This window comes from Heptranchias perlo, chromosome 34 (genome assembly GCF_035084215.1).
Source record: "Heptranchias perlo isolate sHepPer1 chromosome 34, sHepPer1.hap1, whole genome shotgun sequence".
In the NCBI taxonomy this organism is placed as follows: Eukaryota; Metazoa; Chordata; class Chondrichthyes; order Hexanchiformes; family Hexanchidae; genus Heptranchias; species Heptranchias perlo.
Window position 1 is genome coordinate 26,325,734 of NC_090358.1, and position 16,360 is coordinate 26,342,093.

At 44.7% G+C, this 16,360-nt stretch overlaps 2 protein-coding genes across 7 annotated transcripts in view; both read right to left on the reverse strand.

The window, feature by feature from the left end:
- Window positions 1-16,360, reverse strand: part of LOC137301907 (cell migration-inducing and hyaluronan-binding protein-like) — a 194,917-nt gene that overhangs the window by 116,318 nt on the left and 62,239 nt on the right. The window lies entirely within an intron of this gene.
- The window catches only part of LOC137301905 (inactive cell surface hyaluronidase CEMIP2-like), a 120,262-nt gene that overhangs the window by 6,294 nt on the left and 97,608 nt on the right, over window positions 1-16,360 (reverse strand). For all 5 annotated transcript variants that reach the window (XM_067971622.1, XM_067971625.1, XM_067971621.1 and 2 more), the window contains 3 exons: window positions 15,845-16,027; window positions 12,106-12,328; window positions 7,511-7,612 (listed from right to left, as the gene is read on the reverse strand). In XM_067971622.1, the coding sequence (XP_067827723.1) occupies window positions 7,511-7,612; window positions 12,106-12,328; window positions 15,845-16,027 (508 nt within the window). The remainder of the gene's footprint in view (window positions 1-7,510; window positions 7,613-12,105; window positions 12,329-15,844; window positions 16,028-16,360) is intronic.

Here is a 16,360-nt window from a genome sequence, read left to right on the forward strand (position 1 = left end):
CAGAGAAGCCAGTGGATAACTACATCTTCAGGTGGTCCTGGTTCCTCAGGTGGTTTCTGTGCCTCAGGAGGTCCTGTTCCCTCAGCACTTTGGTAAATGCAACAGAAAAGAGTCCTAGACTTCCTGGGGTGTAACTATCTTCTTCTGTAAAGATTGGGGAGGGTATGTTCTACAACCCATGCTACCTCCCTCGCTGGGACTATGGAATCGCAGAATCTGCCCTCTGGAAGGGGCAATCAATTTATGCTCTGAAAACAGTAATTTTCCCAGCACTGGAGATGGGCCATGTACAGATATATATAATCAAAGATAAAGTTGAAATAAGACTATGAAAAGGGTATCAGATCTTTGATTTCCCCTAAACCGTAGAACCAATTTGGTCTCACTTTACATTACTGAGGCTAGGTTGATGACTGTGCTGTCTGCCAGGATCCTCATCCGTAGGATAAATTGGAAATTCGGGCACACACTGCCCATTGTTTTCCAAGCAAATTGGCAGCAAGAGCCCAAGATTCGGATTTGCACTGTTGGCAGGTGAGACTCTCCTGGCAGGGCAGGCTAGTAAAATGACCCCTCCTATGTTAACAATATTAATATTAACTCCTCTTAAAGTGGAGGTGACTGTGGCTGCAGGAAGTGCTGGAAGTCCATTAGGAAGTAAATCCATGCTGGAATTTTGTGAAGAATGGCTGGGCCTGCGAGAGAGCGTGCACCAAGGTTCTCGGATGATGCACTAGAGGCCTTGGTGGAAGAGGTGGACAGACAAAGGGGCATTCTATATTGGCGGGGGGGGGGGGGGGGGGGGGAGGGGGAAGGGGCAGGAGACCCTCCAGACATATGCTCAAGAGGCAGTGGGAGGAAGTAGCAGACGAGGTCAATGCCATGAAGGATGCAGTGCAGGAAGAAGTTCAATGATTTGACACGAGTGGTCAAGGTGAGTGAGTTCAACTGTCAAGTGGCATCTCCTACCAACTGCACCACTAGCCTCATCCACTGCTTCACGCACGACACCCCTCCCCCTGCCTCCACCACCCACCTATCAACAAACTCTTTCAATCAGTACGCAAGTCTTCAAAGCAGAGATGTCATCTCACCCTCACACATTACTATTGTTGCAAGCCGCACACCCACGTCTCAGGTCACGCACACTGGCAGCTATTCAACCATGACAGCCACATCACCCGAACATCTTGCAGGACACTCACTGACACACTTCCCTCTTTCTTGCAAGAGAAGGTGGCGCATAACAGGAGGCAGTAGGAAAGAACTGGAGGAGGACAGGCAAGCCTACATGTCCTCACCCCCATGGAGGAGGCAGCACTGTCCATCGTTGGAAGGGCCATCACTGAGGCTGTGGCCACTGGCGGTGCTGGAGGTATCGATGATGAGGGTCTCTGCATACCTAATCATCCTTCTCACTGCCCACGTCTCCCGCATCCCACAATCTTTTCTGTCTCACGTACTGCAGATGGTGTAAGCACACACGTCTTACTTTCTCCTCTCCCCACACCACAACCCCTGTCCCTTTCTCATTGCAGATACCCAAGAACTGGAACCTGCACAGTCAGAGGAGGCAGAGGCAGATGACAGTATGTCTTCTTCATCACTGTCACTTGATCTTACACTCGCAGTCACCAGCTCAAATACTGACACTGTGTTTAATTTAGAGGCTAGGATAGAAGAGGGGTCTGCACATGGTGAGACACCGGGCACAAGTGCGCAGGAGCCAGGGCAGGGGGAAAAGGATACCACAGCTGCCAGCTCGCCGGAGGGTGAGGTCGCACACTATTTCTGCTACCGTGGAGTCAGATGATGACTTTGATGGGCCAGGCTACAGAAGAAGGCTGATGGGGTACATGCTTGGTGAACTGGAAAGCCTGCCAGAAAACCTGCGCACAATGTCAAGGGGCATGGAGGAGTCCAGCTCCAACTTGATACAGAGCTTTGCGCAAAGCTTAGAGCCCATCCTTTCCCACATGGAACAGGTGGTCACCTTCATCAGCACACCCGTGGAACCCAACATGATGCAGCGTCTGATGACCGATGTCACAGCTTCCATTGCGGCCCAACAGCTGTCATCCAAGGTCTGACAGCTGCATTTGGAGTTCAGACTGTTGCTATCGTGGTTCTGGGTTCCACTGTGGAATGGGGCTTCCAGGTCGTCACAGCAGTCCAGCAATCTGTTCGCCAGCAGATCACCAGGAGTGCTGAGACGCTGCTCTGGGAAAGTGGCAGTGGTGCCATGGAAGACGAACCTGTTGTCCGCTCTCAGGATGACAGCATTCCTGCTCCCACCCATGTCACTTGCCAGTGCCCTTGCCAACGAGCCCAGGCCAAGATGGTGCAGGCTGAAACTGGGCCCACCCGGCCCAGAGCTGCTCAAGGTTGTTCTCCAAGGCCATCTGCCCTCTTCTCAATTGAGGGTCAGCAGCCTTCCACCACCCATGCTCCATCCACAGGGATGCACCTCGTAGTAGCACTAGGAAAGGTAAAGGCACATGAACAACAGGCACTAAGGGAACGTACAAGGGTGAATAGTCTCAGTTTGTTTGAATCATTTCATGTGTAAATCTATAAATGTGGTTTTGGATTTATATTTGGTGGTGGTTTTCATTTCGCTGATGGTCTGAGGGAGGATGAATGCGTAATCATAAGGAGAACGATTTGATAGTCATGTGGGACTATTGGTGAATGGGGACGTGTCATTGAGGTTACCGACCCAATGGCCGCTACAAAACCCAATTTCATCCCCACTGACTTTCAGTTCATTAAATGGAATGTACGGAAATAAAAAGCTGGTATCAGTAAAAGTGACCATACAGCTGTCGGATTGTTAAGACCCAATTGGTTTACTAATGTCCTTTAGGGAAGGAAACCTGCCGTTCTTACCCAGTCTGGCCTATATGTGACTCCAGTCCCACACCAATGTGGTTAACTCTTAATTGCCCTCTGAAGTGGCCTAGCAAGCCACTCAGTTGTATCATAGGGATGGGTAGTAAATGCTGGCACTGGCAGCAACGCCCACTGGCCACTAGGAAGTTTGCGAGCGTGTGGCCTGAGTGATTCTCTCCCTATAGAGAAGTATCTGGCTTAGCAGCCACTCCCTCCCCTTGGCGGCACTGCTATGATTGGTACTGGAGGATTACAGATCCAACGTACATCCTGCCCCTCCATGGTACAGCACTGCATCCCCAGTAATCAACTTCTATCCTGCAGCATAGAAGGAAAATTGATGGGGCTCTTACTATTAAAAGCCAGCACACAGCTCAACTAGTTAGGATGCAGATAGTTACACTTGAGAAGTAGCTACAAGAAATTACAGTTACTGTCAAGTTGAAGAGCATTTCACACAATGTGACAAGCAATTTTCATCTCCCTATTGTAAGCAGCACAGTAGACAACAGACATGGAGATTCTGAAAATACTGTATTTAGTCAAATATGTATTGCTAATCAGAGACTTATAGAAGGGATCTCAAGATAACAAGTTGATGGCATGTGTAATGTAAAATCAAGATTAATTATCAGGGTTAGCTGTGAACTGACATCTCGGCAGAAAGTTATTCTTGGAAGGTTACTTCATTCTGAAATTTGAATTTCTGACGGATCAGATGGGACTAAACAAAAGGGAAATCTCAACTGAACTGGCATGTGTTTAAGTGTGAAAGTGTTGGAGAAAATCTAAACAGGACTTAAATAGAACCATGGAAGTATACAGCACAGTGGGAGGCCATTCGACCCATCATGTCTGATAGACATGTGTCGGCTCTTTGCTACAACAATCCAAAACTAATTCCCCATATCCTGCCTTCTCCCCATAGCCTTGTCTCTTCCCCTATTTGAAATATTTCTCCAATTTTCCCCTTTTTCTTAAAAGATGCAATGGTCTCTGCCTCAACCATTCCCTGTAACAAAGCATTCCATGGTCCAATAACCCTCTATAAAAAAAACAATTTTCTTGATAAGTTCATCCACCAAGAACAGTGGTCCATTATCTGACATAATTTGCTCAGAATTTCCCATGGTTGGCAAATATAGGCTTCAGACACATCACCACTGGTGGAAATGTTAACTGAAAATTTTTTATGCAGTACAATTAGTCTACAATCAGGTCACTTGTACTTCCTTTCAATTTGAACAGGTCAGTCCTGACCTTGTGCCCAGGATGCTCTGGCAGAACAGAAGGAATCGTGGATGGACTTGAACATTTTCCTCTTCTTTGCGCTCTCTGCTTCTGTAGATTTTTTCAAGTTACTTGGTCCAACAAGGCAACTATAGCTTGTTCTTTGCATTTTTAGATTCCTTGGTCTCATGTACATACTCTGTGCAGCATTTTAAAGGGCACTGATGTAGGAATCACCATCCGAGTGCCTTTTAATAGCACTTAAACTAAAACCCTCAGCTCCCTGCCATGGCCCAGTATAATACCAGCCTGCCATCTGGCTTTGATTTTTCCATCTGTCCCTGTGTACACATTCCATGGTCAGCTTACAGATCTCATCTTCTTGAAACTTGTTCCCTCTTCTATCCCATTTGCTGTCACCAGAATGCTTTGCAAAATGTTCACCACATATAAGTTCATCCTTGCTTTAATCTGCTTCAGTCCCTCTTGATACTCATGGCGAGGCATCTTCTGATAATAGGACTTTTCCATAGTACATGAGAAATCCTATAATAGAATCTCACAAGGTGTAGGTGAAGCATTTATGTTCCAGAATTGGAGGGCGCTGATGTAAGGAATCACCAGACGAGTGCCTTTTAATAGTGCTGCAGCTGGACCCACCTTCTTGGTGGTAGAGGTCACAGAGGAGGGAGGTATTATCCACCGTGACCATTTGTCAGGCTTTACTGAGACTAAATTTATTTGGTTGGCTGACGTGAAAAGAGTTTTAAACAGTGTCCCTTCTATTACCGATTTATTCTTATTCCTCCCATTTGGTCCTTCACAAACTACCATGGTTTCCTCTGATCTTCAGGTACTTCTAGTAATAATGAATTGCCATCCACCAGAATGATGCCAGGGCTTAGAGGGTTAAATTATGAGGACAGGTTGCATAAACTTGGCTTATATTCCCAAGTTCAGAAGGCTTGGAGTGATTTAATTGTGCTTAAAATGATGAAAGGATTTAATAGAGTAGATAGAGAGGCTATTTCCTCTGGTGGGGCAATCCAGAACAAGGGGGCACAGCCTTACAATTAGAGCTAGGCCACTCAGGTGTGAAATCAGGAAGCTCACCCCCCCAAAATTTTCAAGACTGAGATCGACAGATTTTTATTAGGTAAGGGTATCAAGGGATATGGAGCAAAGGCAGGTAAATGGAGTTGAGGTACAGATCAGCCATGATCTAATTCAATGTCGGAACATGCTTGAGGGGCTAAGTGGCCTACTCCTGTTCCTATCCTTGCCCCTAGTACAAGGGTTTTATGATATCAGACAAATGCTGGATACGAGTGAAGTTGTATGGAACCTTGGTGTACATTTCTGGTCTCCATATTATAAAAAGGATATAGAGACACTGGAGAAGGTACAAAAAAGATTTACAAAGATGATATCAGAACTGAGAGGTTATATCTAATAGGAAAGATTGAATGGGGTGGGGCTCTTTTATCCAGGAAAGAGAAGACTGAGGGGTGACCGGATAGAGGTCATTCAGATTATGAAAGGGTTTGATAGGGTAGATGCAGAGAAGATGTTTCCACTTGTAGGGGAGCCCAAAACTAGGGGCCATAAATATAAAAGATAGTCAGTAATAAATCCAATAGGGTTTCAGGAGAAATGTCTTTACCCAAAGAGTGGTTAGACTGTGGAACACAAGGAGTAGTTGGGGCAAATAGCATAGATACCTTTAAGGGGAAGCTAGATAAACACAAGAGGGAGAAAGGAATAGAAGGTTATGCTGACAAGGTTAGATGAAGTAAGGAGGGAGGAGGCTCACGTGGAGCATAAACACCAACATAGACCAGTTGGGCCGAATGGCCTGTTTCTGTGCTGTAGTTTCAATGTAACTCAATGCAACATGCAGTAGTTGAGGCAAATAGCAAATACAATTAAGGGAAAGCTAAACACATGAGGGAGAAAGGAATAGAAGGTTATGCAATAGGCTTAGATGAAGGATGAAGAGGGGTAGGAGGAGGCTCGTGTGGAGCATAAACACTGGCATAGACCTGTTGGGTTGAATGGCTTGTTTCTGTACTGAACATTCTATGTAAATCTAGTAGCATTTATCCATAGATGCTTCTCTTACATAGTTTCCATCTGTGCGTCTCACTTCTTCCAGCCACCCCCAGCTCTCCTGTCACCTGTCCCCACCAGTCTGCACTGGCTCCCCCTCTGTTTACTGTCAGCATTCCCTCTCCTGTCCTTTATTTTACAGGTAACCTTGTATCATACACTGGGCATATGTAATAAGTTGTTTAAAGAACCTTGCCGGCAAGTTAAAAATGTTATATATTAAAAAAAATTGCAAAACCGACCCGGTTTTAACGGAGACAGGTTAGGGGGAGGTGTGGGCGACCAACCTGCTCTCCGGAGGTGGGTCCATCCTCAAAATATTTTAAAGAGGCTGCTAGCCTCAAATTTAACCAGTGGTTCGCATTTAACTCCTGGGGCACCGGGTTTTCTGGGCTTTGGGAAACCCGCCATCTGAAGGGAAGCGAGAACGGCTGAATGAAACAGGTGAAGCGTCTTTCCAAGTGCTTTCCCCTGGCCCACCCGGCTTACTTGCTTCCACGATCCGATCCTCACGATCGGCCGACCCACCCCCGCGATCGGACCTCCAATGTCCAACCTCCACCCCCCCCCCCATGCCCGATGTCCAACTCAACTGCCGACCTCCGATGTCCAACTCCCCCCTGCCCCTCCACCTGATCTCCTCTACTCGGTATATCTTCTCCTCGCCCCCACCCCGATGTCCTCCATGGCCTACGATTTGAAAAATTTAGAACAGGTCCTGCCATTAAATTCGGCAGGTCCTCAGGAAATCCGTATTTCCTGGCTGCCAAATCTCTCCCCTCCCCCCTTCCCTGTTCTTATCGGGGTCTAAGGGGCAATCATGCAGAGTGGGACTGGAGTCACATGTGGGCCAGACTGGCCAGCAGGTCCCCTTCCCTTGAATCAGCCCACCAATTACCGGATTTATTATTAACTTCACTTCCCCAGCTTACCATGCTGGTATTTAAACTCACGAGCTCTGGGTTGTTAGTTCAGTGCCATAACCACTAAGCTATCATACCGTCAACCGGCTTCCCCTTAATCACAAAATGTAAGTTGTTGTTGAGTCCTAGTTCCTGTTGAACTTCACCATTTATAATTAGACTTGGATGTTAATTAACAGTTTCCACAATATGAAATAAATTCAGGTTCAAAACAAAAGTAATTCTTTACTTATATTGATGTGTTTAATTGTGTATCAAAATAATTAAATGAAAGTCAAAACAGATAATTGTTTTGTCCTTTTTGGATATACCTTTAAAGTTTTAATTTAAAGACAGTCAAACTTGCTGTGAGTTACCTTAATGAAAGCGAATTTATGTCCATTTTGTATGTCCCCTCTACTCTGTGACTGTATCTGGACTCTGATGTATGTTCTGTATGGATCACTGGTGATAGCAACCTGGGACACAACAAAGATTTATTCAATACCATCTAATGCTCGATATCATAAAGAACATTTAGTGTATTCACTTGCTACTAGAAAATAAATTAGGAAATATATAGGCCTTTTATAACATGATTTCTGGCCATTTTTCCACAGATAAAAAGCAGGCAACACCCACTTAACTGAATTTTTACTCTTCTCAGGACACTGGGGAATCTCCTGTGATACTGCCCACAATAAGTCAAAGGACCAAGTTCTTTTATGTGGAAGTGGATCTGATTTGGAATTTGTTACTATAGGTGGGAGGATGTGGTTGTAAGCATTTGGAAGGAGTGCAGGATTGGTTAGTGGTTTGGGGAAGTGAGGAGTTGTGGGGAATTGAGTGTACTGGTAAGAAAAATTGAGGATTTTTTGGCAGGTAGTCAGTAATTGGGGAATAGTAGAGAAGGGGATGGGTAGTGAGGAGCTGGTACGTGAATGGAGAAGGCAACGGGGAGCTGAGGGGGTTAGAGTAGTGAGGAGTTGGCAGTGGGACAGTTATAGAATCATAGAAGTTACAACATGGAAACAGGCCCTTCGGCCCAACATGTCCATGTCGCCCAGTTTATACCACTAAGCTAGTCCCAATTGCCTGCACTTGGCCCATATCCCTCTATACCCATCTTACCCATGTAACTGTCCAAATGCTTTTTAAAAGACAAAATTGTACCCGCCTCTACTACTGCCTCTGGCAGCTCGTTCCAGACACTCACCACCCTTTGAGTGAAAAAATTGCCCCTCTGGACCCTTTTGTATCTCTCCCCTCACACCTTAAATCTATGCCCCCTCGTTATAGACTCCCCTACCTTTGGGAAAAGATTTTGACTATCGACCTTATCTATGCCCCTCATTATTTTATAGACTTCTATAAGATCACCCCTTAACCTCCTACTCTCCAGGGAAAAAAGTCCCAGTCTGTCTAACCTCTCCCTGTAAGTCAAACCATCAAGTCCCGGCAGCATCCTAGTAAATCTTTTCTGCACTCTTTCTAGTTTAATAATATCCTTTCTATAATAGGGTGACCAGAACTGTACACAGTACTCCAAGTGTGGCCTCACCAATGCCCTGTACAACTTCAACAAGACATCCCAACTCCTGCATTCAATGTTCTGACCAATGAAACCAAGCATGCCGAATGCCTTCTTCACCACCCTATCCACCTGTGACTCCACTTTCAAGGAGCTATGAATCTGTACTCCTAGATCTCTTTGTTCTATAACTCTCCCCAACGCCCTACCGTTAACGGAGTAGGTCCTGGCCCGATTCGATCTACCAAAATGAATCACCTCACATTTATCTAAATTAAACTCCATCTGCCATTCATCGGCCCACTGGCCCAATTGATCAAGATCCCGTTGCAATCCCAGATAACCTTCTTCACAGTCCACAATGCCACCAATCTTGGTGTCATCTGCAAACTTACTAACCATGCCTCCTAAATTCTCATCCAAATCATGGCAGTATTGAGGAACAGAGACAACTAGTCCTGTTAGATCTTGAGTTGGTGTAAAGAAACAAGAGGCTGGGAAAAAAAAGGTAAAAGACTGAGGAAGTGAAAGGGGCCCAGGATCTGGAGTAAGATCTCAGCATTTAGCAGTATTTTGAGGGGAATCTCACTCTGGCAGCACTGGATGTGGGTCCTGGAGTCACAGGAATACCATGATGGGGTTGGGGGGGGGGGGGGGGGGGGGTGAAGTTCTGGGAATTGAGCACTGGAAGATCCAAGTGGTTGGTCCTGGGATCAGGGAGCACTGGGAAAATGTTTTAGGGGTTTTTGAGCCCTGAAAGGGGATCATAAGATGTGGGAATGAGTAAAAGTACCAGAGAGAAGGATCTGTGGTCCAGCTGCGCTGGGGACGGCTTCCAAACACTGGTCCAAGAGTTTGGCAGTATTGAGGAACAGAGACAACTAGTCCTGTGTGGGAAAATGGGTCAAGAGATTTGGACCTAAACTAGTCTTAGCCCCTTTTGGACACGAGGTGCCACCCAGCCCTATTTGTCTGCCTGTCGACCTCCTCCCCAGATCTACTTGCGCCATCAGGCACCCCTCCCCCATTGCTGGTTCCTGTCGTCTTATTCCTGCCTTAAAGCATTTAGTGCAACATTAGTACGTTTGCTGATTTATACTATCTTTAATACATAAATTTTCATAAAACATTACTGTAAAATGCTCAACAGATCATTTGCTGTTTTCCACATATATATATACCCAAAAATTACTCAGAAGAGAATTTAACTGAATTTTCAAACTTTTGATTGAGAAAAAGAAACCAATTCTTAATAATTAATTTTTGATTTGCTTTCTGTCAACAAAAAAATTACAGATGCTGCTAATGACTGATATATTAAATGAGCAGCTCATAATAGAGGGGCAATTGTTAATATTTTAAATGCAAGTCTTGCCTGAAAAGCAGTTTGGAGAATTTAATCTCCAGTTTGTTTCAAAGTCTTTTGGAAAAAAAACACAAAGCTCATAAATCCTCACAGGATGAGAGGACATATTCTTCACTTAAGTCAGAAAGCTATTCATGCATGTCGGAAAATTCTACAAATTGTACATGCTCAGAATGTAGAGATTGGTTCTAAACTCTTTCAACTGTTCTGGGGGAAAAATATCCGGTCAAAGCTTAGGTTACTGAGTCAGTTAAGGTCCTGGAGTGGAAACTTTAAGCATGTAATGGGTAAATGTAATCACATTAATGTGAAATATGTGTTCTTTAATTTCATTTAAAACCTTATTTTGGACAATAGATATCTCAGTTGCTGAGAAAAACTTTGGCACTTGAAAAAAAGTTTTCAACAAACTGTGATGGCAAAATAGTCAGAATTTTCTCTATTATAAAATGTTGACTTAAAAAATGTGACTCAAAAATTGTGACATGGAAAGCAAGGTAAATGTGGACAGGAATATAGATAGATTTATAAAATCAAGTTAGTTTAACATTCAAAAAGAATTTGTTCTATTTTTCTGACCAAATATTTTAAATAAACATGTACAACAGCTGTCACAATATTTTACTATCATATTTGTACACAGTGCTGTTAAGTGCGAGCATTTATCAAAATCATCATTGTTAGACAACAATCTTCTCATCATGTCAAACTATAACTACAGTGACAATGTTATAATCAGGCAAACATTCCTATCAGTAGAAGCTTCTTGAGTCCAGGTCTTTAGGTTGAGCCACACAATGAGAAGCTCAGTTTTACATTGGGACTTAATACAATCAAAGTACATTTGCAGAAAGGTTATTATTTTCCAGTTATGCAATACTTGGAACTTCAAAAGCACTTTACGATTGTTGATGAAGCCAAACATAAGGAAACTCAAGTGAACCTGTGTTATAACCAAAGAATATAAATTCACCAATCTCCTGGACTCCCAGTGTGGAGCCACATTCAAAGGAAGCCGGGGTCAGAGAATCCAGGAAACAGTATTGGAGCCATATCTCTGATCTGCTCTCCCTAGGAGGATGGGTCCCCGCTGGGAGCGAGGGATTGTTGAATTTACCCTTATGTTGTGTTAAAATTTTGTGATGTTGTTTTGAATATCACCATTATATTCCAATAATCCTCTTTAACCTGAAGACATTTCACTCTTTTATTCACTAGGCTTTAGGAGATGACTTGCTGATAATTACTAGATGTAGTCAATAAAAGCTCTCTGACCAATTCACAAGTTCATGCAATGGAGAATGTGTTCAAACTAAGGTGGATTTTCCTGGCCTATGACTGGGCACAGCAAATACAAGAAGATTGGGTGCAGAGGGGCATACACCCATAAAGGAGCCAATCCGATCCTCTGTCCATTTAAATTAATGGAAGGAAAATCCGGCAGGCTCCTTTGCAGCTTTGCATTCCTCCCTGTCCAATTTCCCTGTATGCGTAGAAACATAAGAGTGGGAGTAGGTTATTCAGGCCCTCGAGTCTGTTCCGCCAGTCAATTAGATCATGGCTGACCTGTATCTCAACTCCATTTACCCATTTTTGCTCCATATCCCTTGATACACATACCCAACAAAAATCTATCGATCTCAGTCTTTAACATTTCAAATGACCCCCACCATCCATAGCCTTTTGGGGGAAGAGTTCCAGATAAACACTACCCTTTATGTGAAGTGCTTCCTAATTTCACTCCTGATTGTAAGATTGTGCCCTGTTTTTCTGGATTCCCCCAGCAAAGGAAATAGTTTCTCTCTATCCTATTGAATCCCTTTATTGTTTTAATGAGGATTAGATTACCTCTCAAACTTCTAAACTCAAAGGAATTTAAGGCAAGTTTATGCAACCTGGCCTCATAATTTAACCCTTTAAGCCATGGTATCATTCCGCTCAATCTGTGCTGCACCCTCTCCAAAGCCAATATATCCTTCCTGAGGTTCGGTGCCCCGGGCAAAGGACCAGGAAAATCCTGTTACCCCCCCCGAAATGTGGTTCATGATAAGTACCACTCAATGTGGACAGCATACCTGTGGGGCACCACACGCACTGCAAGGAGCAGCTACTCGTCCAGTGAGAGCCAAGAGACGGGCCGGCACGCTTGTGTGTTTCTTTGAGTAGCCCTTCTGCAAGCAGTCGCTGGTTTCCCAGGAGGTGACGTGCGCCGAGATCTTCACCCGCTCACAGCCGTGTTTGGAGCAGTAACTGTGACCTTTCCGAGCACATTTTGCTTGTAGGATAATAAAAAGAATCCTGACAGGAACCAAGAAAATCGAAGCAAGCAGTGGAATAAAATATCATTGGCGCACAATCCACACTCAGCAAACTATAGACTGTGAAAGGCACTAAGTGTCAATTGGGGATAGAAATTGGACCTCATTGTGCCCGTTTTTATAGGCAGAAAATGGGCACAATGAGGCACAATTTCAGGGACCAACATGCCATACCTAAAGGTCGCCTGAAAGCCATCGGACCCAATATTGGGTTGAGCCATTTTTCAGGCGTCCGGCCCCTTATATATGTAAACGAGGGTTAAAGGGCTTCCTTTTTCAGAGGCCTTGAGCTTGCCTACCACCCCCACTACCGGAGGTCCAATCCTTTGGTTGGGTTGATTTCTCCCTGAGCCTCCTGATGTTTGTGTGCGAATTAGCTTTTACTGCTTACTCCTGAAATCACTCACCCTCTTCTCCACAATGTTCTCTCCTCCCCACCCGGCTGTTGCTAAAATTACCTCGTAGCCTCGCTTTGTGTCTGATTCACCAGCCGCAGCCAATCTCTGTGCCCGAACTCCCACACCGAGTTCTTGCAACTTGAGGCTTCAGTCCCTATCTCCCACCCACACCCCCCTCCCAGGCACCAGCTCCTAGAACACCATTTTGCCTTTGCACCCACAGCCCAGACCTCAAACTCTTCGGTTCTCCCAGAACTCAGCCCCTGTGACCAAATGCTCCCAAACGCTGGTTCTTCCTGCCATGCCCACAGTCCCAGCCATGAGTGCATCCAAAATCCAGAGTACTCAGATACAAAGCGAGCATCTAAATACAAAAAGAAACAGGGAGGCAGTTATAGGGAGAAAGGCAATTTTTAAAATTTGTTTGTAAGTAACACCATGGTCCGGGAATTTACTCGGAACTGCTCCTGCTCTGCTGCCGTAGCCTCGCTGGAAGTGCAACTAAAACTCTGTTTACACTATGGGGTTTCTGTCACACTTCTGCTGAAGTTGCAGCAGTGGAACACAAGCAGCTCCCAGGAAATTCCAGGACCATGGAGAGATGAATGTGTTACGGTTTTTTAAAAAATTGATCTCAGCATTTGTTCACCTGTTTGTATATCGTGCTCCTTTTCTCCCTCCCCTTTATTTTACTTTTACTCTCAATTTTTAAACTTAAACTTTTTTCTAAACCTTTCTTCCGCTGCCTCCCTTCAGGGCAATTTTTGAATGAAAGATGGTCACTCTTGCAGCTAGTGAAAGGCCCAGATTCTGTACGCTGACATAGTCAAATTGTCGGGAGAGATTTTCCTGGTCCTGCGCTGGGTGTACTGATGGCCTAAACACAGGGAAATCGGGCACGTCTGTGAAGGGGTCCTAGCACAGGACCAGCAGAATCCACCCCATCGAGTCAACGTTTGATGCAAAAATCACGTCAAAACTAGGAAACGCTAACTGCAGAGGAGTAAGCTGGTCGGAGGCCTCCATGACCTGCATGAAGGTGCCTGCAGCACTCTGAGGAAATGAAATAAGGAAGCTGAAGATGAGCAAAGACTATTCGACTCCCCATGCCCATTTCTGGTGCAGGTTATGTACAATTTACCTGATTGAGGACGCTACCCAGTTTATTTTGTCTCATGAGAGATGAATCTTCAATTGGAGAAGATATCCATGCATTCAAACCGCTAATAACTGATACATTGGGGGTAATTTTAACTCTGGGAGATGGTGTAAAATGGGTGATATTGGATCAGCTGCTGGCATCAATATCATCCATTTTACAACGTCACTCAGAGTTAAAATTAACCCCATTGAGTGTCAGAAAGTACAAATAAGATGTGGGTCATCAACCTGAAACGTCAACTCGGTTTCTTTCTCCACAGATGCTGCCTGACTGGCTGAGTATTTCCAGCATTTTCTGTTTTTATTTCATATTTCCAGCCCCCGCAGTATTTTGCTTTTGATTTAGTGTTTAATTCACGGCCACTTCTCTTCCAGGAATGGCCACCTTGAAGAAGTTCTGCTCTTCTCTCAGACAGGATTTATGTTTGTCTCTTTTACCTTGTTCACCTTCATTGCTTTCTGTTTCCCTTCTCGTGTTTCTCCGGTTTAAGTTGCTCCTAAAACTAGTTTGCACAGCCACATCTCTTCCCTCTGCAACGGTCTCCAGCTCCGACTTATTCCACGTGGACTCCAACTTAAATTCCACCCTTCATGTTTCGGATCCACCAGTGATTACAGATATCTCCATGATATACAGCGTTCCTCGAACCACTGCTCTCGCCGCTTCCTGAGATCCACATTCAACGCCATGCACCACCGCATGCACGCTCTCAACCTCTCTCCCCAGCAGCACCGACTCACTATTTCAGTATTGTCCTGTTCCTGCAGTTCCATTCCATCCTTTGCCTCCTCCAGCGCTTTAAAAAAAAATTGTCTTCCTTTCAGGTGTCAAGGGCCGCAAGCTTCAACAACTCTTAGATACCAACGCCCCACCGGATCCTTCTTCCCCTTCACTTTCCTCTGACCCCATCCCTCCCTCCAACCTCACCCTTTGTTGTGTTTTCATTATCCCCTCTGACCTTCCTATCTCTGACCCCAAATGATCAGTCCTCAGCAAAGGCCTTAGTTTGATCCCCTTACGTCCCCACCTCAATGAATTTCAAGCTAGACACGACGCTGAGCTCTTCTTCCGTCACCTTCACCTCCACGTCCACTTCTTTGACCAGTAGTCTTTGCCCTGTGCGGGCACAGGAGATACAACACGTGCCCTTTCACCTCCTCCCTTCCCACCGTCCAGGGCCCCAAACACTCCTTCCAGGTGAAACAGCGATTTACTTGTACTTCTTTCAATTTAGTATACTGTATTCACTGCTCACAATGCTGTCTCGTCTACAACAGGGAGACCAAACACAGATTGGGTGATCGCTTTGCTCAACACCTCCCCTCAATCCGCAAGCATGACCCGGACCTGCCGGTCGCTTGCCATTTTAATTTCCAGTCCCACTCCCACTCTGACTTCTCTGTCCTTGGTTTCTTACACCATTCCAATGAAGCTCAACAGAAACTCGAGAAACAGCACTTCATTTGATTAGGCCCTTTACAACCTTCTGGACTCAACACTGATTTCAATAACTTCAGATCATAACCACTACTCCCATTTTTTCATTCAGCAAGTGCTGGTGATGGTTCTGATGTTGCTATTTACAGCTCATCTAGACCCATCTTTTGTTTCTTTACTTGTCTCATTACCACTCTCCTGCCTTGCACTATCATCCCTTTTGTCATTTAATCACTCCTGCCCTCCACCCTATCAGAGACCTTCCCTTTTGTTCTTTCCTCCCCTCCCCCACCCCATTTCCCTGGCTCTGTATTTGCTTAAAACTGTTTAATCTTCACCACCTTCCTGTTCTGAAGAAGGGTCATTGACCTGAAACGTTAACTCTGTTTCTTTCTCCACTGGTGCTGCCTGACTTGCTGAGTATTTCCAGCATTTTCGGTTTTGATTTCAGATTTCCAGTATCCGCAGTATTTTGCTTTTGAATAAGATGTGGACCTACCCTGAATTGCTGTCAAAGTAATACAGACTCTTGTCTGGGTTTTTCTGCAGGATGTTGAACGATGATGTTGCTTTGTACCGTTTTACACTGTGTACTCTTCCACTCGGTCTTTGGTTTATATCAGACATGATTTTAAAAACTGTTCCCTTGGGATAACAGAGACCAATTTGGATCCAGTCCCCTCTGTAATATTACAAACATATTGTTAGCTCCTCCACACTGTGAAACTGGCATGAGATTTCACATTTTAAAAAAACACTTGAAACAGATTGTATTTTATGTTAAATAATAGATTGGAAGCAGAATCTCGTGACCTTGCTAAGCAAGGGTAGCACAGTTGTCACAGTATTTCTGCTGAAAGGAGACACTTTTGTCCGCTCTCCACTTTAGTGATGGAGGGATGAGTAAGGACGGCGGAATAATGAATCGTGCAATGAATTGCAGTCTACTCTTAATTCAAAGTCGCTTATTTCAAATTCCATGGATAGACGTAAACATTTTTTTTTTAAAAAGGTC